Here is a 27,191-nt window from a genome sequence, read left to right as displayed (position 1 = left end):
CTCACTTTTAAATTAAAAAAAATCTGTAAAAGAAAAAAATTACAAGATGATGTTAGCGGGGCCAGTGCTGTGGCATAGTAGGCTAAGCCTCCACCTGCATGCCAGCATCCGATATGGGAGCCTGTTTGTGTCCGGTATACTTCTCTTCCTATCCAGCTCTCTGCTGTGGCCTGGGAAAGCAGTGGAAGGTGGCCCAAATGCTTGGGCACCTGCACCCATGTGGGAGACCTGGAAGTCGTTCCTGGCTCCTGGCTTCTGTTTGGCCCAGACCTGGCTGTTGTGGCCATCCAGGGAGTGAACCAGCAGATGAAAGATCTCTCTGTGTCTCTCCCTCTGTAACTCTGCCTCTCAAATAAATAAATAAAATCTTAAAAAAAAAATCCAAAATAACAACAACAACAAAAAAACCAGATGATGTTAGCAGAGCATTAAATCAAGTGTAACTGCATGAGTCACATGTCCACAAGCCAGGCCTATCTGAGTTTCCAGCATGGCACCTGGCACACAGCAAACATTCAATTAAAATAGTCGTTAAATGAACAAAACCTGGGTCTAATTACTTTTGAACTTCTCTGAGGACCGGCCCATAAGTTCAGGAAAAAAAATGATCTTATTTGGCTTCCATTTCAAATTTCCTTCTATTGTTCTCCACTGTGGGCTCTAGATCTTTATAGAACAACACATTCCTGGACACAGTTTTGCTGCAGGAATACTCCCAGCCTGGGCCCTGCTTTGTGGATTCTCTTGCACTTTCAGAGTGAGGCCACATGGGGGCACTGCTTCAGCAAGGTGGAAGCTGGAGAACTGTTGAGTGGCTAAAAGCCACTGGGAAGAGTTCATTAGAGCCAATATATAAGCCCCGCCTATACTTTACCTTTTGTTACAGTTCTATGATTATATCACAAGAACTCTGAAAGTCTTCAAGAAACATCTGAATGGTGTTAGCAAAGGTTTTTTTTTTTTATTTAAGATTTTATTTATTATTTGAAAGGCAGAGAGAGAGAGAGAGAGTGAGTTCTTCCATCCAATGGTTCACTCCCCAAATGACTGCAATGGCTAGAGCTGGGCTGATCCAAAGCCAGGAGCCTGGAGCTTCCTCTGTGTCTCCCACGCTGTTGCAGGGGCCCAAGCACTTGAGCTATCTTCTACTGCTTTCCTAGCTATATCACAGAGCTGGATCAGAAGAGGAGCAGCCGGGACTCAGACCAGCACCTATATGGGATGCCGGCACTGCAGGAAGCAGCCTTACCTTCTATACCACAGTGCTGGCCCCATAGACAAAGTTTTGAGAGGAAAAAAAAATCAGACTGCCACAGAGCTTCCAGAGGAATCTCTCTATAGAGACATTAGGGTCAACATAAGTTTTTGCATTTGGATCATTCACTTAACAAACAGTAACTGAGCACCTACCATACGCAAGACATTGGGCTGGTCAGTGACCAATTTAAGACTCTGTCCCTGTGCCTGACTTAGGAAGGGTGCTGGGAAGTGGGGAGGGACTCAGCCGTGTGTTTACCACCAGGGTAGGTAGCTCAAGGATGAGCACTGCACACTCCTTCCACCCCCTAGGACAACAAAGAGAGGCACTGGCCTTACAAACGCAAGATTCAGAGGCTCTCTAAAGCACTCCTGGAACCAAGTCTAATGCAAAGAACATTCTTTTCCGGAACAAGAAGCAGGCTTCAGGCAGTTTCCACCCACTGAGCATCCAGAAATAATAATGCAGAGAACACCAATACAGAACCATGCTATTTGTAAAGAACTAGGGGGAAAAAAGAATGCTTATATGTCCAGTTTTTATTTTTATTTTATCAAAGAGGACATTATATTCTGGGCTACCTGGCTCACTAACAAATGCCTAGTAATCCTAGTCTGTAATATTGATTGAGCTGTGGGCAGAAGTTATACATTATCTCCTTCAGTCCCTAAGGTAGGGACTATTATTGTGCCGAATTCACACTTGAAAAGGCATAGGCTCGGACAAGTAAAGGAATTCCTTGGGGCCCAACATATGGTAAGAGCTGTGTTGGAATTTGAACCCAAGCAGCTAAATGCTAGACCAGGGCGGTTTCATTCCATAGCCTTCTTCTGAGGAAGTTTGCCCAAGATAGGTTATTCATCTGTAGACAAGAGTCTCAGGGTGTAGGCTGTTAATGACTGAGAGTTGACTTACAAGTTAAATTCTTACTTTGCTGGTTAGTTTCATACTGGACACAGGATGTTTCTTCTGCCTTGCCAGTCTTAGTATCCTCTCCTAGGAGTCCTGAAGAGAGAGGTTTGGATGGGTCTCTGGAAGTCAATATCTACTTCCAAAACATAACTCAACATGCATGTGCAGCCTGCGTGCCCTCCCACTCCAGCGTCCTCAGACCACAAGGATGGAATCATTTATGCCCTGGGTAGGGTTTTTTTCCCCAGCTATGCCTAGATTAAAATCTACAGGGTTAGTCATTTGGGACATTTAGCTAAATTCTTAGCAAAAGCTTTCAGGCACTAAGAACTGTCAGAAGTTGGGGGACGGTGAGCGGGGCGGGGCTGGCGCTGCGCTGTAGCAGGAAAAGCCGCGCATGGATACATCCCTGCTCCTCCACTTCTGATCCAGCTCCCTGGTAACAGCCTGGGGAAGCAGTGGAAGATCCCAAGTGTTGGGCCCCTGCCACCCATGTGGGAGACTTGGAGGAAGCTCCTGGCTTCAGACCAACCCAGCCCCAGCCATTGCAACTATCTGGGGAATGAACTAGCGGATGGAGGATCTGTCTCTGTCTCTCCCTCTGTCTGTAACTCTTTCAAATAAATAAATCTTGGGGCCGGCGCCGTGGCACAGTAGGTTAATCCTCTGCCTGCGGCGCCAGCATCCCATATGGGCACCCGATCTAGTCCCTGCTGCTCCTCTTCCTATCCAGCTCTCTGCTGTGGCCTGGGAAAGCAATAGGAGATGGCCCAAGTGCTCGGGCCCCTGCACCCTCATGGGAGACCCAAAAGAAGCTCCTGGCTCCTGGCTTCAGATCGGTGCAGCTCCGGCTGTTGCGGCCATTTGGGGAGTGAACCAACGGAAGGAAGACCTTTCTGTCTGTCTCTCCCTTTCTGTACTCTACCTCTCAAATAAATACATAAAAATATTTAAAAAAAAAACAAATAAGTAATTCTTTTGCAAAAGAAAATGTCACATGGAGCTTACGCTGTGGCATAGTGGACTCCTGCGGTGCCAGCATCCCATATGGGTGCTGGTTTGAGTTCTAGCTTCTCCTCTTCTGATCCTGCTTTCTGCTATGGCCAGGGAAAGCAGTAGAAAAAGTGCTTGGGCTCCTGCACCCACGTGGGATACCCAGAAGAAGCTTTTGGCTCCTGGCTTTGGATTGGCCCAGCTCCAGCTGTTGTGGCCATCTGGAGAATGAACCAGCGGATGGAAGACCTCTCTCTCTCTCTCTCTCTCTTTCTCTCTCTGTGTCTCTCCCTCTGTAACTCTACCTCTTAAATTAAAAAAAAATGTCACAGAGGGAAGCAGAAAAACTATTTTAGAAGAAGTGGTAAATGGACTTCCTTTCATCTTGACTTAACTTGCTGGGAAGATATTTCTGCTTATATTGGGGCAATCTCTATGGGCAAGTGTTGAAACAGGCTTGGTATGAGGAGTGCTAAGCAGAGCTGGCTTCCCCCAGCAGCATCTGGGGCTTCGGTTGGGTAAATGGTGTCAAGTCTGGAGAAGAGAAGTGGGGAAGGTCTGAGCAATAGATGCTCTGGAAGGGAATGCCCCAGCAGGAGACGGCTGCCTGGGAGGAAGCCGGCCTGTGTCACATGCACCTGTCTGCTCATCTTGCTTTGTTCTTCAATGTGATGAATTGTGGTCATGCCCATGGACTGAGTGACAATAGTCTCCACTGTATTCTTTTTATAGCAGGAGATAAAATTTGTCCTCCTTTTTTATGTTTCAGATTCAATCTTAAAAGATTTATTTTCTCCTCTCTAGAGCTGGTCCTGCAGTTGGGGTGTTCTAACACCAGGTGGTGGTATCTCAGTAATTGGAGAGGTGGTCAGTCAAGGAAAAAGTTCAGTGTTTTTCTCCTAAATAAACAAAAAACAATTTGGGGGGGGGGGGCGCAGGTGCTGTGGCATAATGAGTTAAGCTGCCATCTGTGATGCCGGCATTCCATATGGGCTGTGGTGTGAGTCCTGGCTGCTTCACTTCCCATCCAGCTCCCTGCTAATTTGCCTGGGAAAGCAGTGGAGGATTGCCCAGGACTTGGGCCCCTGCACCCATGTGGGAGACCCAGAAGAAGCTCTAGGCTCCTGGCTTTGGATCTGCCCAGCTCTGGCCAATCTGGCCATTTGGAGAGTAAACCAATGGATGGAAGACTTTCTCTCTCTCTCTCTCTCTCTCTCTCTCTCTCTCTCTCTCTTTCTGCTTCTCTGTAACTCTGCCTTTCAAATAAATATAATAAATCTTTAAAAAAATTGGAAGGATTAAATCTATATGCAGAGAGATTTAGTTCAATCCAAGAGTAAATTTATGGATGAAGTTTATATTCTTTGACAAAAGTGTATAAATACTGTTCCTTTTATAGGAGCTCTTGGTAACAGACAGTATCAGGGAATTTCAAGTAACATTCTCTGTTCGTGCTGCAGATTTCCAGTCAGGAAGCTTGATAAACCATATCATACATAGAGTGTTATATCTCATGTCTATATCTATAAAGAGCTAGTTTTAAGAAACTAACATTTAGGCCGGCGCCGCGGCTCACTAGGCTAATCCTCCGCCTTGCGGCGCCGGCACACCGGGTTCTAGTCCCGGTCGGGGCGCCGGATTCTGTCCCGGTTGCCCCTCTTCCAGTCCAGCTCTCTGCTGTGGCCAGGGAGTGCAGTGGAGGATGGCCCAAGTCCTTGGGCCCTGCACCCCATGGGAGACCAGGAGAAGCACCTGGCTCCTGCCATTGGGTCAGCGTGGTATGCCAGCCGCTGCGGCCATTGGAGGGTAAACCAACGGCAAAAGGAAGACCTTTCTCTCTGTCTCTCTCTCTCTCACTGTACACTCTGCCTGTCAAAAAAAAAAAATGTTAAGAAACTAACATTTTACAATTTGGTATTGGACTAATTCCTAATTGTTACCAGTCTTGGATTAATCAAACTCTTACCTTCTGCTCAGACCTGCTTGGAATGTTCCTTTTTGGCTCATGCTGAACACTTTCCTATGGTTTCAGAGCTTCAGCATTGTTCGGTTTCAAAACCGCTCCAGCTTTTCCTCAGCTATGTGTAGAGTTTTCAGAGGAACTACAGGAAGTTGGCAAAAACATTTTTTTGTCATCTGAACTCAAGGACCTTAATATTGCCTGACAATGCTGGCAGATTTGGGATGGGATGTGTCTGTTCCTGTATACTCTTGAAACACAAGGAAGTATGATTTCCCAAAGGCAGTCTGGATTCTCTTGCACCATCAAGACAGTGGAAACAGGGGGAGGTTATGATGACTTACTTGGCTAGCAATGGGGTTTCTTGGTGGAAGGAGCAGTTGGATGTGGCAAGAATTCCTTGGTGTTCCAAGAGAGCATGCAGTCTGTTTCCCTGAGGATCAAGTGTATAAAATAAACAAATCCCACAAATATGTGAAAAGGAACTAATCAAAAACAAGTATAAACTATGGAAACAATTGTTGGGGCGAGTGGAAAACTGCTAAATCTGCAGTCTTTGAAGAAGATTGTTATTAGTTAAGGGGATTTATTTTGAAAGATTTATTCATTTGTAAGGCAGAGTTACCCAAAAAGAGAGGGAGCGACAGAGATAGAGATAGAGATAGAATCTTCCATCCACTGGTTCACTCCCTAAATGGTTGCAGCCACTAGGGCTTGCCCGGCCCAAACTCCATCCATGTCTTCCCCCATGAGTGGTAGGGGCCCAAGCATTTGAGACATCTTCCACTGTATTTCCAGGTGCATTTGTCAGGGAGCTGGATGAGAAGTGGAGCAGATGGGACATGAACTATTACTCATAAGGGATGCTGGTGTCTCAGGCAGCAAGCTTAACTCGCTGTGCCTTGACACTGACCAGTAAATTTTGAATTTTCCTTTCTTTTTTTTTTAAGATTTATTTATTTATTTATTTGAAAGTCAGAGTTACACAGAGAGAAATGAGGCAGAGAAAGGGATCTTCCATCCACCGGTTCACTCCCCAAATGGCTGCAAGGGCTGGAGCTGCACCAGTCCAAATCCAGGAGCCAGGAGCTTCTTCTAGATCTCCCACATGGGTGCAGGGGCCCAAGGACTTGGGCCATCTTTCACTACTTTCCCAGGCCATGGCAGAGAGCTGGATTGGAATCAGAGCAGCCGGGACTCGAACTGGCACCCATATGGGATGCTGGCACTGCAGGCAGCAGCTTTACCCACTACACCACAGCACTGGCCACTCTTTCTTTTTGTTTTAAGGTCCATTTATTTACTTGAGAGGCAGAGTTATACACGGGGTGGGGGAGAGGTCTTCCACCCTTTGGTTCACTCTCCAAATGGCCACAATGGCCAGAGCTGGACTGATCTGAAGCCAGGAGCCAGGAGCTTCTTCCAGGTCTCCCACATGTGTGCAGGGGCCCAAGCACTTAAGCCATCTTCTGTTTTCCCAGGCCATCAGCAGGGAGCTGGATTGGAAGTGGTGCAGCTGGGACTCAAACTGGTACCCATATGGGAATCTGATGCTGCAGGCTGATGCATAACCTACTGGCCACATAATCAACCCCTTGAATTTTTCAGAGATTCCAGGTTGTTAGGAAGGAGGGCATTAGTAACATTTATAAGGCCCTTGCAAAATGTGGCAGGCAGAATAATGGCCCCCCCAAAGATGCTCACATTCTAATTCTTAGAACTTGTGAATATGTTACTTTACATTACAAAAGCGGTATTACAGATATGATTAAGGATAAGGACCTTGAGATTGATTATCCTATATCACATAGTTGGGTCCTGTCTAAGCACATGGTTCCTTAAAAGCAGAGAACCTTTGCCTACCTTGGCAAGAGTCAGGGAGATGTGTTTACAGATTGCTCAGAGAGATGTAATGTCGCTGGCTTTGAAGATGAAGAAAGTGGGGGTGGGACACAAGTCAAGCATGTTGATGGCACCTAGCTCAAAAAGGCAAAGAAACATTTTCTCCTGGAGTCTCTGAACAGGAAAACAGGTCAGGCTGACACCTGGACTGTAGCCCAGCCAGACCTATGTTAGACTTCTAACCTGTAAGATAATGCACTTGAGTTGTACCAATCCACCAGATCTGTGGCAATTTGGGAAATATTAGGGTAGTTTACAAGGTTCATGGAGAAATGGAATGAATATTTGTTTTTTTTTTTTTTTTTAAGATTTTATTTATTATTGACAGGTAGACTTATAGACAGTGAGAGGGAGAGAGAAAGGTCTTTCATCTGATGGTTCACTCCCCAAATGGCCGTGACTGCCAGAGCTGGGCTGATTCAAAGCCAGGAGCTCCAAGCTCCTGAAGCTGCACGTGGGTGCAGGGGTCCAAGCACTTGAGCCATCTTCTGCTTTCCTAGGCTATAGCAGAGAGCTGGATCGGAAGAGGAGCAGCCGGGACTTGAATCTGCGTCCACATGGGATGCCCCTCCGCAGGACCTACTGCGCCACAGCGCCGGCCCCACGATTATTTGTTTTAATACAAACATTTTTGAAATCCATGCAGTTTTTTCATAACACACTTTCTCCATGAACTTGCTGAAGTACAGCATGGAACGGCACCACGAGGCAGGCACAGAATGGGAAACTGAGATGAAAAGGGATCAGAATCGGACTCAGTGTCACAAACCGAGGACCCCTCTTCAGAGTTCAGGCTCCTGTTCTGCAGTGCCGCCTCCCAGTGTGGGGTGGAAGATTGAGGTAGGCTTCTCCTGGAAGCTCGCTGAAGGGTGGGAGTTAAACTGGGTTGGGAAAGAGCCTGGCTGGTTCAGAGAGAAGGTCAAAGCCAAGGATTAATGGAGACCATAAAATAGCCCTGAGGCTAGCTTCCCAGTCCGTCTAACCTTCCTCAGCAGCTGCTTTGATCACGACAAACTGGTTTACGCGGCGTCCCACAGACAGGTCATTAAGCAGGGCTCTTTTCTACCCTGGTGCTTTTAGTCCAGGCCACCCCACCCCTCCTCATCCCAGCCGCTGAGACCTGGGACGCTTGGGGTTAAAGACCTTGGCTTCCAATCAAATTGCTCTGTCTCTCAAACGCCGTGTCTTCTTCTTTAACTTCTCTCTCTGGCGCTTGTCGTTCACGGCCCCGTGGATTCGCCTCTGTGAACTTCCTGCGAGCCAAGGCAGGGTTCCGCCCAGAACGGCCCGGGCCATCCGTCACGGTTGTCAACCGGGATCACCGCCTGAGAAATGCGACCGCAGGCAGTTTTGCTCTTCGCGGGTGCACTTTTTCCCTTTCTTGTCCTCCTCACCACTCGCAGAACACGAGGGCCCCTAGTCAAACGCGCCTGTAGCTTTGTTACCGACGTCCACTCTCCCCACTCCTACGGTACAGCCAGCGCGGTCGACGGCCACACACACAGGACGCGAGCGTGTGCGACGGGCATGTTCTCGCCAACACGCCCTCCAGGGGTCAGACAGCCGCCCTCCGCAGGTGGCGAGGGACAGGGAAGGCGACGGCCGGCAGGTGAAGGGACCGGAGCTGGGTCGCGCGCGCGGGCCCCGCCCCGACCACGGCCCGCCCCTTGGCGCTCGCGCCACCTGCCGCTCGCCCCCGTCGTTCCCGCGGCGCCGCGCTTCGCCGGTTCCTCAGCTTCCAGCCAAGATGGCGGACAGCTGCGAGGCTCTGGGCGCCGTCCCGGAGCACGAGCGAATCTTGCAGGAGATCGAGAGCACTGACACCGCCTGCGTAGGACCCACCCTCCGGTAAAGCTCTCATCCTCCCGGGATCTCGGGCTGCCTCCGGCGGCCACTCGGAGCCGGGCGTGGTGTCAGCCGCCAGGCGTGCGCGGAGCGGCCCGACAGGTGGTGCAAGCGGGGGCGGGCCGGGACGCGCGGGGGCCGCAGGGCCCGGGCTGGGGCCCCTGCGAGGCGGAGGGGGCGCTGCACCTGTTGGCGCTGCGGCGCTGCGGCCCGCCGCCTCAGCCTCGAGAGCTGTCAGCCGTACCCCCGGTGGGTGTGGCTGCTGCGGCGTCTCTGACTTCGGCAGCTACCGCGCGGCCCCGGGTCGCGAGGACACGCCCTAGGCCTGCCCCCGTTGTAGGGCTGCTTGGCCGCGGGCATGCAGGGGGCGAAGGTTAATTGCCAGCTGCGCGCGTGGCCGAGGTGCCGGGTCGCGCGCTGGGCTGTCGCGGGCGTGGGAGAATTGAAGTTCAGCGGGAGACGCCGGCAGACGCCGGCGCCCTTGTCCCTGCGCCCCCGGAGCGGGCGGGGAGGGAGCGTGGGCGGCAGAGCAGGGTTGGCGGCTCGGGATCTTGCTGGTGTGACAGTGTGTTCACCGGACAGGCTGCTGTGCACACAGGGAAGCTTTTATGTATTTATGAGCAGTTCATTAATTTTGCATTGATTTTTCCACTTGAAATTTTAAAATGGCTCGCTACCCACTCTCTTTAAGGTGATTATTCCATGCTCTACTGAATACCTGCTGCCCTAATAGATTGTTAGACACTGTACTGTACTGTACTGTACTGTTAGGTTAGGCAGTCTCTTCAAGAACAGATTCCTGTTGAAAGGAAGTTTTCATATCTTGTATCGATAGTATAGAGAATTATGAATCACCTGGTCAGGGAACTTGGGAGCGATCGTGTTTATCCCTTGCGGTTCTTCAGGATACCTTTCCTAGGATTAGGGTGTTGTGAATGTCAAGTGAAGCCAGTTCCAGTTAATATAAACCCACTTTGCCCTGAGACCCAGGAGACCTGCGTCTTGTTGTACCCTCGTTCAGACACTGGTGAAGTGCTAGTCATGGGCAAAATTCACTTTCTATATCTCGGTTTCCTTGTTGTCCCATGAGGTGTTTAGATGCCCAGAAAACTCAGAACTTTGGGAATGTTGTTTATTTGTCTACTGCTGTATCTAACACCAAGCAGGTGATGGGCATTATTAGAAACTTTTGTCTCATCAAGTTATTCTATGATATGGTAATGCATAATTAGTGCATTTCCTTAATTTTCCAATGTAATACCTCTTAATAAAACTATACACTTGGGGGCCGGCGCCGTGGCGCAGTAGGTTAATCCTCCGCCTGTGGTGCCAGCATCCTATATGGACGCGGGTTCTAGTCCCAGCTGCTCCTCTTCCAATCCAGCTCTCTGCTATGGCTTGGGGAGAGCAGTGGAGGATGGCTTAAGTCCTTGGGCCCCTGCACCCGCATGGGAGACTAGGAAGAAGCGCCTGATCCTGGCTTCGCAGCTCCAGCTGTTGCAGCCATTTGGGGAGTGAAGACATTTCTCTCTGTCTCTCCCTCTCACTGTCTGTAACTCTACCTCTCAAATAAATGAATAAAATCTTTAAAAAACAAACAAAACTATACACTTGGTGATGAAGATAGAATTTAGAAGATAGAACGTGGAATTAAAAGGAAGCTTTTGTTTTTCTCAGTGCCATGATGTAGTTACCTGAATGGTCCACTAAAAGAATAATACTGGTTATGAAGGAGATATTTCATCTTGGGAAAATATGCCAGAGAGTACACTTGAAAAAGATGAAATTAACCCAGAAGAGAAGGTTGAAGTATATTGACAGGCCTTTGGGACACTCATAAGCAGAGTGTATGTGTTCATGGTGTTATTATCCTTTCTCTTTTGTTGAGCAGTTGTGTCAGCTGCTTCCGTTGTTGGAACCCACTCTCTTTAGCAAATTCCAGTGATTCATACTTACCATATATATGCTTGCTATCTCTCATTTACAAGTACACTATTTCCATTCCGTATGTACGTAGAAGGCAGTGCCAGCAATCTTTCAAACTGTAGTTAAGTTAAATTTTTTATTTTTAGGCTTAATGAACTGAATTGCTAATATGTCTAAAAACATCTTTTATGGGGGTAGGTATGTGGTACAGTGATTAAGTCACTCCTTGGGATGACTGTATTTCATATTGGAGTGCCTGGTTCACGTCCTGGCTCCTCCACTTCCTATCCAGCATCCTGATAATGTGTACCCTGGGAGGCAGTAGGTGATAGCTCAAGTACGCACGTCCTTGCAGCCCACAAAGGACACTTGGATTGGGTTCTGGACTCATTTCTTTGGCGTGGTCCAGCCACAGCTGTTGTGGTATTTGGAGAGTGCATCGTGGATGGAATACTCTTTAGCTTCCTTTTTCCCCTTCAAGTAAAATGAAAATAAAGAAAATTAAAAAAATTATTATCAAAAATTTAAAATAGTATAACCAAACACCATGAACCATTATCTAGCTTCAGTTCCATCCCTGGCAAATTGTGTTTGGTCTTTTCCCCTATTCACTCACTGCAGTAGTTTGGATATTAGCTTGGGTGTTGAATGTCTCTCAAAGTCCCATGTATTAAAAGGTGGACCCCCAGAGTCTTAGGTTGATAGTACCAAGAAGGTGGAAAATGAATTCAGTTATAATATTTGAAGGTGGAGCTTTGGATTGAGTCTTTAGGCTGGACCCCTTATGATAAAGTCCTGGTGGCTTTATAAAATGCCCTGTAGTCATAGACATGTACTCCTTCTTGCCATGTATTGCCAAGGGACTCAGCCAGCAAGAACAGCCAATCATGAGGGCCAAAATGGAACTTTTCTGTTTGGAGGATTAGCTTCTCTTCATGTAATTTTCTGTAGTAATGAAAAGTTGACTGGCACAGAAAATGGGTACTGAGGAGTAGGGTCACTGTTGTAACTATGCCTGAAGATGTGAAGGAGCCTTTGGAACTGGTTACTGCAAAAAATCAGAAGAGTTTGGAGGAGCAGGCTAGAGAAAGCCTAGAATGCTGGAGGCAGTATTATGGGCAGTTCTGGTCAGGGCTTAGAAAACCAGAATGCTGATAAAAATGTGGACAGTGAAGGCTGTGCTGATGAGGTTTCAGGCAGGAATGAGGGTTCTAAAAGGAGCTGGACAGAAGGCTGCCTTTGTTAAAATCATGGCAAAGAGCTAGGCTTAGCGTGTCGGTGTCCTGAGACTTTGTAGAAGGATAAACTCCTAAAGATGATGGATTCCTTTATTTAGCAGAGGAGATGTCAAAACAGTGAGTTTTCAGCTGTGGCTTGGGTATCATTGTGTGTGTTTATTATTTTTGCAGTGCAACTCAGGAGAAAGAGCAGAGCAGAAATAATTTGGAAAAGTCAGAGGCTGACCAGAGAAGGAGCTCAGAAAAGCCGTGTTTGGAACAGGACAGTGCGATGAGAAGGTGCTTGCTGAAGAGACTAGTGTGGTAAAAGGAGCTGTGTGAGGCGAACCTGATGACCACTACACCATGGTGTACTAATCAGTCAGACAATGGGAAAAAGGCCTTCAGGGCGTCTCAGAAATCTTCCCAATTGCCCTTAGAGACCCAGAATCTAGAAGGGCAGACTTGTTTCGTGAAACTTAGGGGTATTTTTGTAGGGATTGCCCAAGACCGCTTCAGGATTTGTTTTCCTGTGTTCAGCCAGTGAAGCACTCCATGACTGCAGCCTTGTTTCAAGTGGTGTGAATCCTGTGGTGGCAAACATTGGCATTGTTCATATGACGCTGGTTTTGCAGGTGTGCAGAATGCAAGAGTTATGGGGTTATGGTGTCTTCTACCAAGATTTCAAAGGAAACCTTGGGAGGCCAGGAAGAATTTGCTGCAGAGTAGGAGCCCCTTCGTGGACCCTCTGGTATGGTAGTACCTAGTGGAGCTGTGGGAGCAAAGCTGTGGTGGAGACCCCAGAAAGGTCCTGGTACCAGCAGCATTAAACACCAGGGAAAACTGCAAACAGTGTACGACACAAGCCCTGGGAAGCTGTAAATATCAGCATGCAAAGCCAGCCTCAGAGAGCAACCATGTAGACTGAGGCCAACAGAGCCCCTAGTGGCATTAAGACCCCTAACTAGATTTCACAGGATGCCTTGGACAACCTGGGACTCACAGAGACCTGTTACTAAGGCAGAATGACTTCAGAGAGCCCCTGCTGGAGCAGTGGCAAGCAGAAATATAAGGTCAGAGCTGCTATAGGGAGCCCCCACCAGGGCAGTGCCTAGTGGAGCTGCAGAGATGAGATTCCGCCTGTGAGAACTGATGCATTAAGCTGTGGCCAGCAGAGCTGCAGGGATTGGGTTGCCCAGGCAGTTGGGGGTTCACCTGCAACGGTGTGCCCCAGATAGCAGATGCTGAGCTTTAGATTTAGTGCTCACCCTGCTGGGTTATGGTCTTGCTTTGGTCTTACTGTTCCTCTTTTCCTTTTCCCTCTTATGGAATGGAAATTTATACCCTTTGCCTGTCCTTCCATTATATCTTGGAAATATGTAATGTGTGTTAAATTTATTAATTTGAAAGTCAGAGTTAGAGTAGGAGAGACACCGAGAGAAAGAGATCTTCCATCTGCTGGTTCACTTCCTAAATGGTCACAAAGGTCATGGCTGGACCAGGCTGAAGCCAGGAGCCTGGAACTCCATCTGGGTCTTCTACGTGGCTGGTGGAGGCCCAGGTATATTTGGGCCATCTTCCACTGCTTTCCCAGGCACATTAACAGGGAGCTGGACCGAAAGTGGAGCAGCTGGGACTCAAACTGGCACTCTGATATGGGATGCTGATGTTGAAAGTAGTGGTTTAACCTGCTGTGCCACAACACTAGCTCCTGTTTGTTTGTTTGTTTGTTTGTTTTTGACAAGCAGAGTTAGAGAGACAGAAAGAAAGGTCTTCCTTACGTTGGTTCACCCCCCAAATGGCTGCTATGGCCGGTGTGCTGTGCCGGTTCGAAGCCAGGAGCGAGGTGCTTCCTCCTGGTCTCCCACGCGGGTGCAGGGCTCAAGGACCTGGGCCATCCTCCACTGCCCTTCCAGGCCACAGCAGAGAGCTGGACAGGAAGAGGAGCAACCGGGACAGAACCAGCGCCCCAACCGGGACTAGAACCTGGGGTGCCGGTGCCGCAGGCAGAGGATTAGCTAGTGAGCCGTGGCGCCTGCCTTTTTTTTTTTTTTTCTTAAAGACTTATTTATTTGAAAGTCAGAGTTATATAAAGAGGGTGAGACAAAGAGATCTTCATCTGCTTGTTCACTCCTCCAAGTGGCTGCAAAGGCCAGGCAGAACCAGGAGCCAGGAGCTTCATCTTGGTCTCCCACGTGGGTGGCAGGGCACAAGCACTTGGACCATCTTCTGTTTCTTTTCCCAGGCCATTGGCAGGGAGCTGGATCAGGAGTGGAGCAGCCAGGACATGAACCTGTCTCAATATGGGATGCTGGCGTTTCATGTGGCAGCTTTGCCCACTATGCCACAACACTGGCCCCAGTTTTTTTTTGTTTGTTTATTTTTAATTTATTTGAAAGAGAGAGAGAGATACCTCTCATCCATTGATTTATTCTCCAAATGCCTGCAACAGCAGGACTGGGTCAAGCTGAACGCAAGAACCTGGAACTCAATCTGTGGCCCGTGTGGGTAGCAGAGACCCAAGTATCTGATTCATCATCTGCTGTGTTTCAGGGTACACGTTAGTAGGAAGGTGGACTTGGAGGCAGAGCCAGGACATGAACATAGGCACGCTGATATGGGATATGATCATTCTAAGTGGCGGTGCACCACTATTCCAGGAGCCTGTCTCTGTAACATGTCTCTAATTTTGTAAGGGCTCACAACTAGAGAAGGTTACCTTTAGTCCTAGGTGAGACTTTGGACTTAAACTTTTGAGCAATGCTGAAACATTCAGATTTTGAGAATTTTGGGGTTGGAATAAATTCATTTTGCATTGTGAAATAAACATCAATGTTTGGAAGACCAGGTATGGAATGCTATGGTTTAGATATTAGCTTAGATGTTGACTGTCCCCAAATGCCCGTATGTTGAAAATTTGGTCCTCAAAGTCATGTGTTAATAGTACTGAGAGGCCGGCGCCATGGCTCAATAGGCTAATCCTCCACCTAGTGGTGCCGGCACACCAGGTTCTAGTCCCGGTTGGGGCGCCGGATTCTGTCCCGGTTGCCCCTCTTCCAGGCCAGCTCTCTGCTGTGGCCAGGGAGTGCAGTGGAGGATGGCCCAAGTCCTAGGGCCCTGTACCCGCATGGGAGACCAGGAGAAGCACCTGGCTCCTGCCTTTGGATCAGCGAGGTGCGCCGGCCGCGGTGGCCATTGGAGGGTGAACCAACGGCAAAAAGGAAGACCTTTCTCTCTGTCTCTCTCTCTCTCACTGTCCACTCTGCTTGTCAAAAATAAAAAATAAAAAAATAAATAAAAAAAAATAGTACTGAGAGTGGAAATGCAATTCAGATATGTTGTTTGAAGGTGTGGCTTCTGGTAGGTGACTGGATTGGGTTTTTAGGGTGGACCCCTTTGATTAATCTTTGTTCCTTTTTAAGAGATGGCATGGAAATAGATACATACTCCCCTTTACCGTGTGATGCTGTGTACCACTTAGGGGCTCAACCATTTGGTTGAGTACTGTTTGGGCTCAATGATGCCTTATGGGTGGAGCCACCTGATCTCGGACTGTGAGCCAACATAAACTTTTTCTCTTTAAAGTAAGCTTTTCTCGGATATCTCATGTTGTAATAAAATGCTGACCAGTACACTCACCATGGATTATTTTGAAGCAAATCTAAGATGCCAATTCAGCCATACATATTTCAATTTTAAGAGTAATTTTTGTTATATCCTAGATATCTTTTAGCTGGCCTATAGGTTGTATTATTGTTATCATTATTTTATGTATTTTTTTTCAGTGACAGAATTCATTAGCCTGACTTTTTCCTGAGAAGCATGTGATACACTTCTGCAAGGCCTGGCATGTAATGTAGTTCTTTTTTTTTTTTTGACAGGCAGAGTGGACAGTGAGAGAGAGACAGAGAAAGGTCTTCCTTTTCCATTGGTTCACCCCTCAATGGCCACTGTGGCCGGCGCGCTGTAGCCAGTGCACCGCGCTGATCCGAAGCCAGGAGCCAGGTGCTTCCTCCTGGTCTCCCATGTGGGTGCAGGGCCCAAGGACTTGGGCCATCCTCCACTGCACTCCCGGGCCACAGCAGAGAGCTGGACAGGAAGAGGAGTGACTAGGATAGAATCCAGCGCCCCGACTGGGACTAGAACCCGGGGTGCCGGTGCCGCAGGTGGAGGATTAGCCTATTGAGCCACGGTGCCAGCCTGTAATATAGTTCTATGGCAACAAATAAATTAAGTTAGAAATCAGTAACAGCAAACTATCTGTAGACTTTGAAATATTTAGCCACTGAATAACATGCTTCTCAATAACTTTATGTCAAAGAAGAGATTAAAAAGGGAGAGTAGAAAATATTTTGAAATGAATAAAATGAGATGCAGCTAAATAAATACTTAGAAATATACAGTACTAAATGCCTCTGTTAGAAAAGTGACTTTACCTTCTAACTTAAGAAACTACAAAAAAAAAAGAACAAATGAATGCCAAAAAATAGAAGACATAAATGATGATAAAGATGATAAAGATCAGGGTGAAATTCAATGAAATAGAAAAATTAAAAACAGTAAAGAGAAAAATCAATGAAACAAAAAATTGATTCTTCAAGAAGATCAATAAAATTTATATACCCCTGGGGGAAAAAGGGGACAAAATACAAATTCCCAGTAGCAGTAGTGAGAGAGAATAACCTGACTAAAGATTCTACAAACGTTAAAAACACTAATAAATTATATAAACACTTCTTGCCAGTTTTGACAGCTTAGGAGAAATGTACAAATCCATTGAAAGATTTAAACTAGGAAAGCATACTTAGGAAGGTGATAACTGTCAAAAAAAATAGAATTTGCTTTTAAAAGCCTTTCCCATAAGGAAACTGTAGGTCCAGATGGCTTTACTGGTGAATTATATAATGTTTAAGAAAAAATTTAATACTAATTTTGCCAAAACTCTTAGAAAATTGAAGGAGGCCGTTGCTGTGGCTCACTTGGTTAATCCTCCGCCTGCGGTGCCAACATTCCTTGTGGGCACCGGTTCTAGTCCCAGTTGTTCCTCTTCTAGGCCAGCTCTCTGCTGTGGCCTGGGAGTGCAGTGGAGGATGGCCCAAGTGCTTGGGCCCGGGCACCCGTGTGGGAGACTAGGAGGAAGCACCTGGCTCCTGGCTTTGGATCAGCGCAGTGCCGGCCGTGGCGGCCATTTGGAGAGTGAACCAACAGAAGGAAGACCTTTCTCTCTGTCTCTCTCTCTCTCTCACTAACTCTGCCAAATTAAAAAAAAAAATTGAAGAAGAAAGTGGTAGTATTTCTTGACTCATTTTGAGGTCAACATGAATCTGATACTAAAACTAAACAAAGAGTGTACTAGAGAAAGAATTTATAGATTATATTCCTCTTGAATAAACACTTGAAGCAAAATGTTAACAAATTAAATCCACATATATGCATTTACTATATAGAAAGAATATACTATGTATAGTATGAAGAGTAATTCATCATGATCAAATGGGGTGTGGTTGAAGAATGCATGCTGGGTTAACATTTAAAAAGTTAATGTGTTTTTGTTCACTATATTAAACTAAAAATGGTATGATCATCTTAATAGATGCAGAAAAAATATGGGCAAAATCCAACATTCATCTCTGATTTTAAGAAACAAACTAGAAATAGAAATTCTTTTTTTTTTTTTTTTTTTTTTAAGATTTTATTTATTTGAGAGGTAGAGTTACAGCCAGTGAAAGGGAGAGACAGAGAGAAAGGTCTTCCTTCCATTGTTCATTCTCCCAAATGGCTGCAACAGCAGGAGGTGGGCCAGTCTAAAGCCAGGAGCCAGGTACTTCTTCCTGGTCTCTCATGTGGGTGCAGGGGCCCAAGCACTTGGGCCATCTTTTAATGCTTTCCAAGGCCATAGCAGAGAGCTGGATTGGAAGAGGGGCAGCTGGTACTAGAACCTGTGCTCATATGGGATGCCAGCACCACAGGCGGAGGATTAACCTGCGCCATGGAACGGGCCCCTAGAAATGGAAATTCTTGAACTTGAATAAGACACCCATCAAAAATCTATAGCTAACATTGTTCTTTTTTATTATAGGATTTATTTTATTTATTTGAAAGGCAAAGTTAGAGAAAGAAGGAAGGAAGGAGGGAGGGAGGAAGAGAAAGAGGTATCTATCTTCTGGGTTACTCTCCAAATGACCACAACTGGCCGGGTCTGGGTCAGACCAAATCCAGGATTCAGGAGTTTATCTTGGTCTCTCACGTTTGTGCACAGGCTAAGAACTTGGGCCATCTTCACTGCTTTCCCAGGCACATTAGGGAGCTGGATCAGTAGTATAACAGCTGGTACTCAAACCGACTCTCATATGGAATGTCAACACTGCAGGCAGTGGCTTAAGTCACTGTGCTACAATGCTGCCTTCCTAACATTAATCTTAATGATAACACACTGAATATTTTTCCCCAAAATCAGGAGAAAGCTAAGGATATTCATTGTCACCACATCTATTCAACACTGTACTGGAGATCCTAACCAGAACTGTAAAACCATTAAAAAAAAATAAGCAGTCATGAGGTTACTAGTGTACCTGCGGAGAATGTGATCACCCATATTGAAAAATCTGTGGAATACACAATAAAGCTACTAGAACTGATATGTAAGTTTAACGAGGTTGTAGGATACTTGATCAGCATGCAAAACCTGATTGTATTTTTTTATGTTACCAATGGAAACCCAGACATGGAGATTTGAAAATTGATGAAAGATATGAAACATGAGGCCATTGCTGTGTTCAGCAGGTTAAGCTGCTGCTTGGGATGGCAGCATTCTGTATCAGAGCACTGGTTTGAGTCCTTGGTGCTCTGCTTCTTGTCCAGCTTCCTGCTAAAATGCTGGGAAAGCAGTGGAAGGTGGCTACAGTGTTTGGTTCTTGATCGAACTGGGGTTCCTGGCTTTGTCCTGGCATAACCCCAGCCATTGCAGCCTTTTGGAGAATGAACCAGTGGATGGAAGATACCTTTCTCTCTCTCTCTTCCTCTCTCTGTCACTCTGCCTTTGAAATAAATAAACGTTTTAAAAATGAAATACTTAAGGAAACACATGACAAAAGAGATGAAAGACTTGTTTATGAAAACTACAAAGCATTAGTCATACACATTGAAGAGGACCTAAATATATTGACACATATACCATATTAATGAATTAGAAAACTCAATATTGTTAAGATGTCAGTTCCTCAACTTTGTCTATAAATTTAAGATAGTCTCAGTCAAAATCTCAGCAGAATTTACAAGCTGATTCTGAACTTCATATGTAAATGTAAAGGACCTAGAGTAGGCAAACTAGCTTGGAAAAAGATGAACAGTGTTGCAAGACTTATACTGCCATATTTGAAGATTTATTATAAAGCTGTAAGAATCAAGGCAATATGGTATTAGCATCAAGATAGATAAATAATTTTTTAATAATATTTACTTACTTGAAAGGCAGAGAGAGAGAGCGCGCGCATAAATTTTCTGGTTTACTTCCTAAATGACAACAGCAGCTTTAGCTGTGTCAGGCCAAAGCCAGGAGCCAGGACTTCCATCATGGATTGCAGAGACTCAAGTACTTGAGTCATGTTCTGTTATTTCTCAGGCACATTATCAGGGAGCTAGATTGGAAGCAGAGTAGCTGGGACTCTAAATGGCACTCAGATATGGAGTAGGGGTGTTCCAAGCAGTGGCTTAACCTGCTGTACCACAGTACCAACCCCCCATATGATGTTTTTAAAAACAGCATTAGTTACAGTTTTCTCATTAGGGAGAAGGTTTGTGAAATTCCTTACACCAATATTTCTGAAATAGATCTTCCTCAAAGCTTACTGTTTTTTTTTAATAGAGGTAAATCAGCATAAAAAATAAGCCTAAGCCATTTTAAAGTTGCAGATCAGTGACATTTAGTACATTCACCTTTATCACATTTTTGTTGTTAGAAAAGGAACACATATACATATTAAGCAGTCAGATCCCATTTCCCCTCTCCTAGCCAGCAATCTCGTTTCTGTCTCTATTGTGAAAATTTCATATAAATGGAAGAGTGTAAACTGTGACTTTTTTGTGCCTGACTCTTTTATTTTAGTATAACATTCTAGGGATTCATCTATATGAATGTATTTCAAAAAGTTCGAAGAAAAATGTATTTAAAATACAAGTTTTAGTGCAAAAGTTTTTGAAATCCATGTATGGTTTTGTTTTTTAAGATTTATTTATTTCGAAGGTAGAGTTCAGAAAAGGAGAGAGAGACAGCGAGATCTTCTACCTGCTGATTCACTCCCCAGTTGGCTGCAACGGCCAGGGTTGGGCCAGGCCAAAAACTAAGAGCCTAGAACTCCATCTGGGTCTCCCACATAGGTGCAGAGACCCAAGGACTTGGGTCATTTTCCCCTGCTTTCCCAGGTGCATTAGCAGCAAGCTGGATCAGAAGTGGAGCAGCCAGGACTTGAACTGACTCCTATGTGGGATTCTGGCATTGTAGGTGGCAGCTTAACCTGCTGTGCCACAATGCTGGCTAGAATTGTTAGAATTTCTTGTTGTTATAAGCAGCTACCCTGTCTATGCTATCTTGTTATAGCAGCTCATATGGACTAAGATAGTTCTTTCCTTTTTATGTGTAAATAGTATTTCATTGTATGGATATTTCATTTTTTGTTTATTAATTTAGTTATTAACATTAATACCTGGTTACCTATTTAGTGAAAATTATGTATTTATAAAGTAAACATAGGTAACTTAATTGTAAAGAACCTCAGCTTTTTTGTGAGAAGGAACTGTTTTTGTTTGTTTCAGTAGTCAAAAATACAAAGTTCGCATGAAACAGTCAGAATTATTCTGGCAAAACAGACTCACTAATGTTTCAGCAGATTACATAGAAGGTAAAGACTGGGGCCAGAGCTGTGGCTCCCTTGGTTAATCCTCTGCCTGCGGCACCAGCATCCCATATGGGCGCTGGGTTCTAGTCCTGGTTGCTCCTCTTCCAATCCAGCTCTCTGCTGTGGCCCGGAAGTGCAGTAGAGGATGGCCCAAGTGCTTGGGCCCCTGCACCCGCATGGGAGACCAGGAAGAAGCACCTGGCTCCTGGCTTCGGATCAGCGCAGTGCTGGCCGTGGTGGCCATTTGGGGAGTGAACCAACGGAAGGAAGACCTTTCTTGGTCTCTTTCTCTCACTGTCTATAACTCTACCTGTCAAATAAATTTTAAAAAATACTCTATTAAAAAAAAAAAGGTAAAGACTAACCTTTCACATTGTATTTAAAGGCATTAATTGAACAAAGAAAACAAACTGAACAAAATTAAGCAAATGATAAATTTTTAACTTGTTTCATTGCTTGTTTTCAGCCTCAGATATTATTATAAACTAAGGCAAATACAATTCATTTTTCCAAGGTTTGTTCTTTGTCATTTTGTATTATGAAAAATAAAAGAACAATTTATTGTAGATCCTTGATTCTTTCTTGGGGATCTGTGAAGTTAAAGCTGTTTTCACAGAAAACTAAGAGATTGGGATGTTTAATTTTACATGTCAATTTGATGGAGCTAAAATCTGCCCAGATGACAGGTAAAACACTTCTGAGCGTGCTTGTGAGGGTGTTTCTGAAAGAGACTAATGTTTGAATCAGACTAAACAAAGAAGGTACCTCCTTACCAAAGTGTGTGGGCTTCACCTAGTTCATTGAGAGCTAAATAGAACAAAAAGGCAGAGGAAGGGTAAATTAGCTTATGTTTCTTGAGCTGGGGCATCATCTTCTCCTATTCTTGGACATTGGAGCTCCTGGTTCTCGCAGCCATATTAATTGGTAGGTCAAACATCCATCCCCTCAATAAGTTTTAAGAGTATAAAGGGGGAAAAAATGTGAGAACTGCTACTTTAGGGTAAAAGCTTTTCCTTGAGGAACAAAACAGTTGTGTCTGTCACTATTTTTTCTAGTTCTATCTTAACCACTGGTAACTAATTTAACTTTTAAAGAAAGTAAGTAATTTGTCTTTCATATTGAAGTACTGTGGTGGAACCTTAAGAACTGTTGGCTGTATACAAGTATTTTATCAGAGCAGCAATCTTCATAGGCATATGTAATAAAACTAACTAGAGGGGCCTGTGCTGTGGCGCAGTGGTTAAAGCCCCAGCCTGCAGTGGCGGAGTCTCATATGGGTGTCAGTTCAAGTCCCTGCTGCTCTTCTTCCGATCTCGTTCTCTGCTGCCTTTCAGGGTGTGCAATTGCAGGACTCTGGAATTAATAGGGAGTAAAGCTTGGACTTGAACCTAGAAAATATATATATATATATATTCTAAGATTTATTTACTTATTTGAAAGGAAGAGTTACAGAGAGGCAGAGAGAGGGAGAGGTCTTCCATCCGCTGGGTCACTCCCCAAATGGCCACAATGGCCAGAGCTGCACTGACCCGAAGCCAGGAGCTTCTTCTAGGTGTCCCAGACAGGTGCAGGGGCCCAAACAGTTGGCCCATCTTGCACTGCTTTCTGAGGCCATAGCAGAGAGCTGATCAGAAATGGAGCAGCCAGGTCTTAAACTGGTGCCCATATGGGATGGGGCACTGCAGGCAGTGGGCTTTAACCTGCTGTGCCACAATGACAGCCCCAAACCCAGGAATTCTGATGTGGTTTGTGGATGTCCCAAATAACGTCTTTACTATTTCACCAGAGACCTTTTCCCCGCCCCCCATTTTAAAGAAATTCTGAGTGTAGGCCTTGTGCAGTAGTTAAGCTTCTTTTTGTAATGCTTGCATTCCATATCCGAGCTCCTGGGTTTGAATCTCAGGACTGCTCCCAATTCTAGCTTACTGCTAATGCTCACCCCAGGAGGCAGCAGGTGATGGCCCAAGTACCTGGGTCCCTGCCATTCATGTGGGAGACCTGGATGGAGTTCCAGATTCCTGATTTTGGCCTGGCCCAGCCCTGACTGTTGCAGGCAATTGAGGAATGAACCAACCAGTGGAAGATCTCTCACTTTCTCTGTGACTGTCCTCTTTCCACACTGCTCTCTTTCATATAAATACAGCTGAAAAAAAATCTATTTTTGTAATTTTGCTTTTTTTTAAAGATTTATTTATTTATTTGAAAGAGTTACACAGAGGGAGAAGGAGAGGTAGAGGTGGAGAGAGAGAGAGAGAGAAAGAGAGAGAGAGAGAGAAAGATCTTCATCCACTGGTTCATTCCCGATTGCCACAATGGCCGGAGCTGTGCCGATCCGAAGCCAGGAGCCAGGAGCCTCTTCTGGGTCTCCCACATGGGTGCAGGGGCCCAAGGACCTGAGCCCTCTTCTACAGCTTTCCCAGGCCCATAGCAGAGAGCTGGATCAGAAGTGGAGCAGCCGGGTCTCAAAATGGCACCCACATGGGATGCTGGCACTGCAAGCAGCTGCCTAACCTGCTGTGCCACAGCGAGGGTCCCTGTATTTTGCTTTTGATTCAACAGTTTGTAAATAGTATAAACAGTTTTAAGTAGTGTCTGCTTTAGAAAAAGTAGACTCTTTTGTTAAATTTTGGCATTGATTTCTGTTCTTAATGTGTTATTGTTAGGTTAGTCTGTTTATATCATTTGTATTATTTCTGATTCATTGAAATTTCATTTGTAGCTTGATATATAGTTAATTTTCATGAATGTTTCATATGCGCTTGAAAAAAAGTATATTATTTTATTAGGGTTCACAGTTTTACACACACACACACGCACACACACACACTCCTAGCCCCCTTATTGACTAAGCATGTCATATCTTGTAAAGCCTCATGCATTTTTCACCTTATCTTTCTTGGGCTGAGAGAAGTGTGTTATAGTCTCATTTTATTCACTTGTTTCTGTGTTTTTCTCCTTATTCATCACCTGTGGTTGCTGTTTCATGAAAACTTATTGCTGATATATTTGGGTGTTTAAATATTAATGTTACATATTTATTTTGAAAAATAAAGACATTTGTAGTCTACTTACAGTCCTTAGCATTATAAAATGCACAGATTATAATTGTAAAGCTCAGTTAATTTGTTATTTTATTTTCTGTGGTGAATAGTGTTCTTTTTTGTTGTGTTGTTGAGTAGTAACCATTCAGTGCACTTCTCCTTAATTGTGGATTAATATCCCTGTAAAGGACTTTAGTAGACCACATAGTTCATGAATTAGGCTATTAGGCAATGTGTGTGTTAGATCTGCTCTAGATAGTCTGATTTTTAAAAAATTTTCTCAAGTCTTCTGGGGAATCAGTCTTCATTCACATTCATAAATCTACTTACTTGTTTAAGCATTTTATAAAATGAAATATTTTAGCAATTTGGTTTATCCTAGAATACAGGTAAAATTGTATATATTGAGTGTTTCCATGTCTCATCTTTTACATTTTACGAAGTAACACAAAGGTCAACAGGAAGAGACATTTCTTTAGTCAGGAATGGAAAAACAGGAAGGAGGAAGTCTATTGCAAATCTGTGTTGGCTGATTATCAGTTCAGGTTTCACCATAGAGGATGTTCATTAACGATTGTGCTGTGCTGTTATCCAGAATTACAGTGAGTGACATCCACTAGTACAGAATGTAAGCCCTCATTATAGGAAGTAATGTTAAATAACACACTGCACTAGGTTCTTTCCTGTGCATGGAAATAGGATACTATTAGAACAAGTTACACAAATTGCACAAACAGTAGAGCAAGGCAAGTAAAGTTAAACATAAGAAATATAGCAAAAACAATCCTTTATTTTTTGCTTTTACATGCTCTTGTTGATTCAACATGCCATCTGATCTTACAAGATATTATTGTATCCTTTTTTTGAAAAAAATTAGGGTATGTCAACTCTGTCAGTTAAAACTTGACAGAGTGTCTTCAACTGAATTAGAAAAGCACTGGAAATTATTTTATAAAGTAATTAGAATATACAGCAAGCTAAATGGATTATTTCCTGGGAAAATAAATAGAAAATGACTATTTTGTAAAAAAGAATTTTTTTTAGTATTCTATGATGAAAGACAATGGATACTGCATTTGTACATTTGTTTGTCTCCTCCAGTTGCTAGAAAATCTGAATAACTGTGTATCTTCAGTACATATTGGCTTGGATACCAGTAGCAGTAGTTAGCTTACTCAGAATTTTTTTGAAGATTTATTTATTCATGTATTTGAAAAGGGTTGGAGGAAGAGAGGGAAAAAGAGAGCTTTCATCTGATGATTTACTCCCAAAATACCTGCCATAGCCAAGACTGGGCTAGGCTGAAGCCAGGGGCTGGGAATTGCATCTGAGTCTCCCATGTAGGTGGCAGGTACCCAAGTATTTGAGCTGTCATCCACCGCCTCCCAAGGTGTGCATTAGCATGGAGCTGGATAGGAAGCAGAGAAGCCAGGACTCAAACTGGCACTCTGATATGGGATATAGTAGCTCAGATGGCAGCTTAGTCTATAGTACCACAGTTCCTGCCCCATCCTGAATTCTTTATTTAGCGATATAATGTAGAATTTTGAAAAAATTAAAATTATGTAAAAGCTAGATAGTATGTCATCATTATCATTATCAGCAACAACATTATCACCATCATCTATGTCACCATCATCATTCTAGAGACCTGTTAGACATCCTCTTTTTCTCTAGAGTTTATTATTTTAAACTATCGGGGCTGGCGCTGTGGTGCAGTGGGTTAACATCTTGGCCTGAAGTGCCAGTATCCCATATGGACGCTGCTTCGAGACCTGGCTGCTCCACTTCCGATCCAGCTCTCTGCTATGGCCTGGGAAAGCAGTAGAAGATGGCCCAATTCCTTGGGCCCCTGCACCTGTGTGGGAGACCCGGAAGAAGCTCTTGGCTCCTGGCTTTGGAGTGGCGCAGCTCTGGCTGTTACCGCCAATTGGGGAGCAAATCATCCGATGGAAGACCTCTCTCTCTGCTTCTCCTCTCTCTTTGTAACTCTGACTTTCAAATAAATAAATCTTAAAAATTAATTTAAACTATGCCTGGAGGCTCTTATTTCTGAATTATTATATGGTAATACAATATTTGTTGTGTTATGGTGCAAACTGAATATTAGATTGAGGACTGAAGTGCTTATTATTATGATTTGCCAGTAACCTATTCATTTGGGTTAATATGCTCTAATGTATTAATCAGATGAAGGAGTCTGTAAACCTCTTTCAATTTTTTTTTAAAGATTTATTTATTTGAAAGTGAGAGTTACACAGAGAAGGAGAGGCAGAGAGAGAGAGAGAGAGAGAGAGAGAGAGAGAGAGGTCTTCCATCTGCTGGTTCACTCCCCAATTGGCTGCAACAGCTGGCGCTGCGCCGATCTGAAGCCAGGAGCCAGGAGCTTCCTTCTGTCTCCCACATGGGTGCAGGGGCCCAAGGACTTGGGCCATCTTCTACTGCTTTTCCAGCTCATAGCAGAGAGCTGGATCAGAAGTGGAGCAGCTGGGACTCAAACTGGCACCCATATGGGATGCTGGCACTGCAGGCGGAGGCTTTACCTACTACTCCACATCATGGGCCCTGCCTCTTAATTTTAAGATACACATGTGTGTGTATGTGTGTGCCCATTTGAGCATCTCAGTCAAGTGATTTTGTTTGTTTTGTTTTAATTGTATATTACCAAACCAATATGAATTAACTCAATGAAAAATGAAAAAAAAATGGGAGGTTACTGGGGTCTCACAGAAATCTTAGGGCAGCCATACTTTTCAAAAGACTGGAAGAAAGAAGTTGATGACCATGTGTCTTTCTTTTTCTCCTTGATGCTTTTCTTTGTCTTCTATATTCTTCATTTCTTTAGCTTTTTCTGCTTCTCTCTGTGCCCAGTAGAGGATGACCACCTATAGCTTGCATATATCAGCCAAGCACATACAGCTGACTATCTCTGAATTCTTTATTAAAAATTCCTGAAAGAGTATTGTCAGGCTGAACCAGCTTGTGACATTTATACAGCCTTGATGTTATGAATGCATAATAATTAGAAAAAGCCACATTACTCATCCAGCCGTGTATGGGCAGCAATTCTGAGAAGATGTGACAGTTCTGTTCATATACTTTTATGGGGAGAAGAACCGTAATTTCTATCATAATCACAGAGGAGGTTCTTGCCACACCCAAGCTACAGCCCAAAGAAGCACTGTTGTAAGAGTTGAAATAGAATTCCCACTAACAGCAGTTATCCTTCATATCAGCTATGTA

At 44.6% G+C, this 27,191-nt stretch overlaps 1 protein-coding gene across 10 annotated transcripts in view; it reads left to right on the top strand.

Annotated features, from left to right (window-relative positions):
• Positions 1 to 27,191, top strand: part of EXOC6 (exocyst complex component 6) — a 324,395-nt gene that overhangs the window by 106,049 nt on the left and 191,155 nt on the right. Inside the window, exon 1 of one of the 10 annotated variants that reach the window (XM_002718510.5) lies at positions 8,490 to 8,873. The exons of 6 other annotated variants lie outside the window; for them this stretch is intronic. In XM_002718510.5, the coding sequence (XP_002718556.1) occupies positions 8,773 to 8,873 (101 nt within the window). In that variant the 5' untranslated portion in view covers positions 8,490 to 8,772. Of the gene's footprint in view, positions 1 to 8,489; positions 8,973 to 27,191 lie in introns of those variants that run through there. 3 more of the 10 variants (XM_051823934.2, XM_070057616.1, XM_008270205.4) reach the window with 3 other exon arrangements.

The sequence above is a fragment of the Oryctolagus cuniculus genome, chromosome 15, assembly GCF_964237555.1.
Source record: "Oryctolagus cuniculus chromosome 15, mOryCun1.1, whole genome shotgun sequence".
NCBI lineage: Eukaryota > Metazoa > Chordata > Mammalia > Lagomorpha > Leporidae > Oryctolagus > Oryctolagus cuniculus.
The sequence above is the reverse complement of the archived record's forward strand: the minus strand, read 5'-3'. Positions and strand labels throughout refer to the sequence as shown.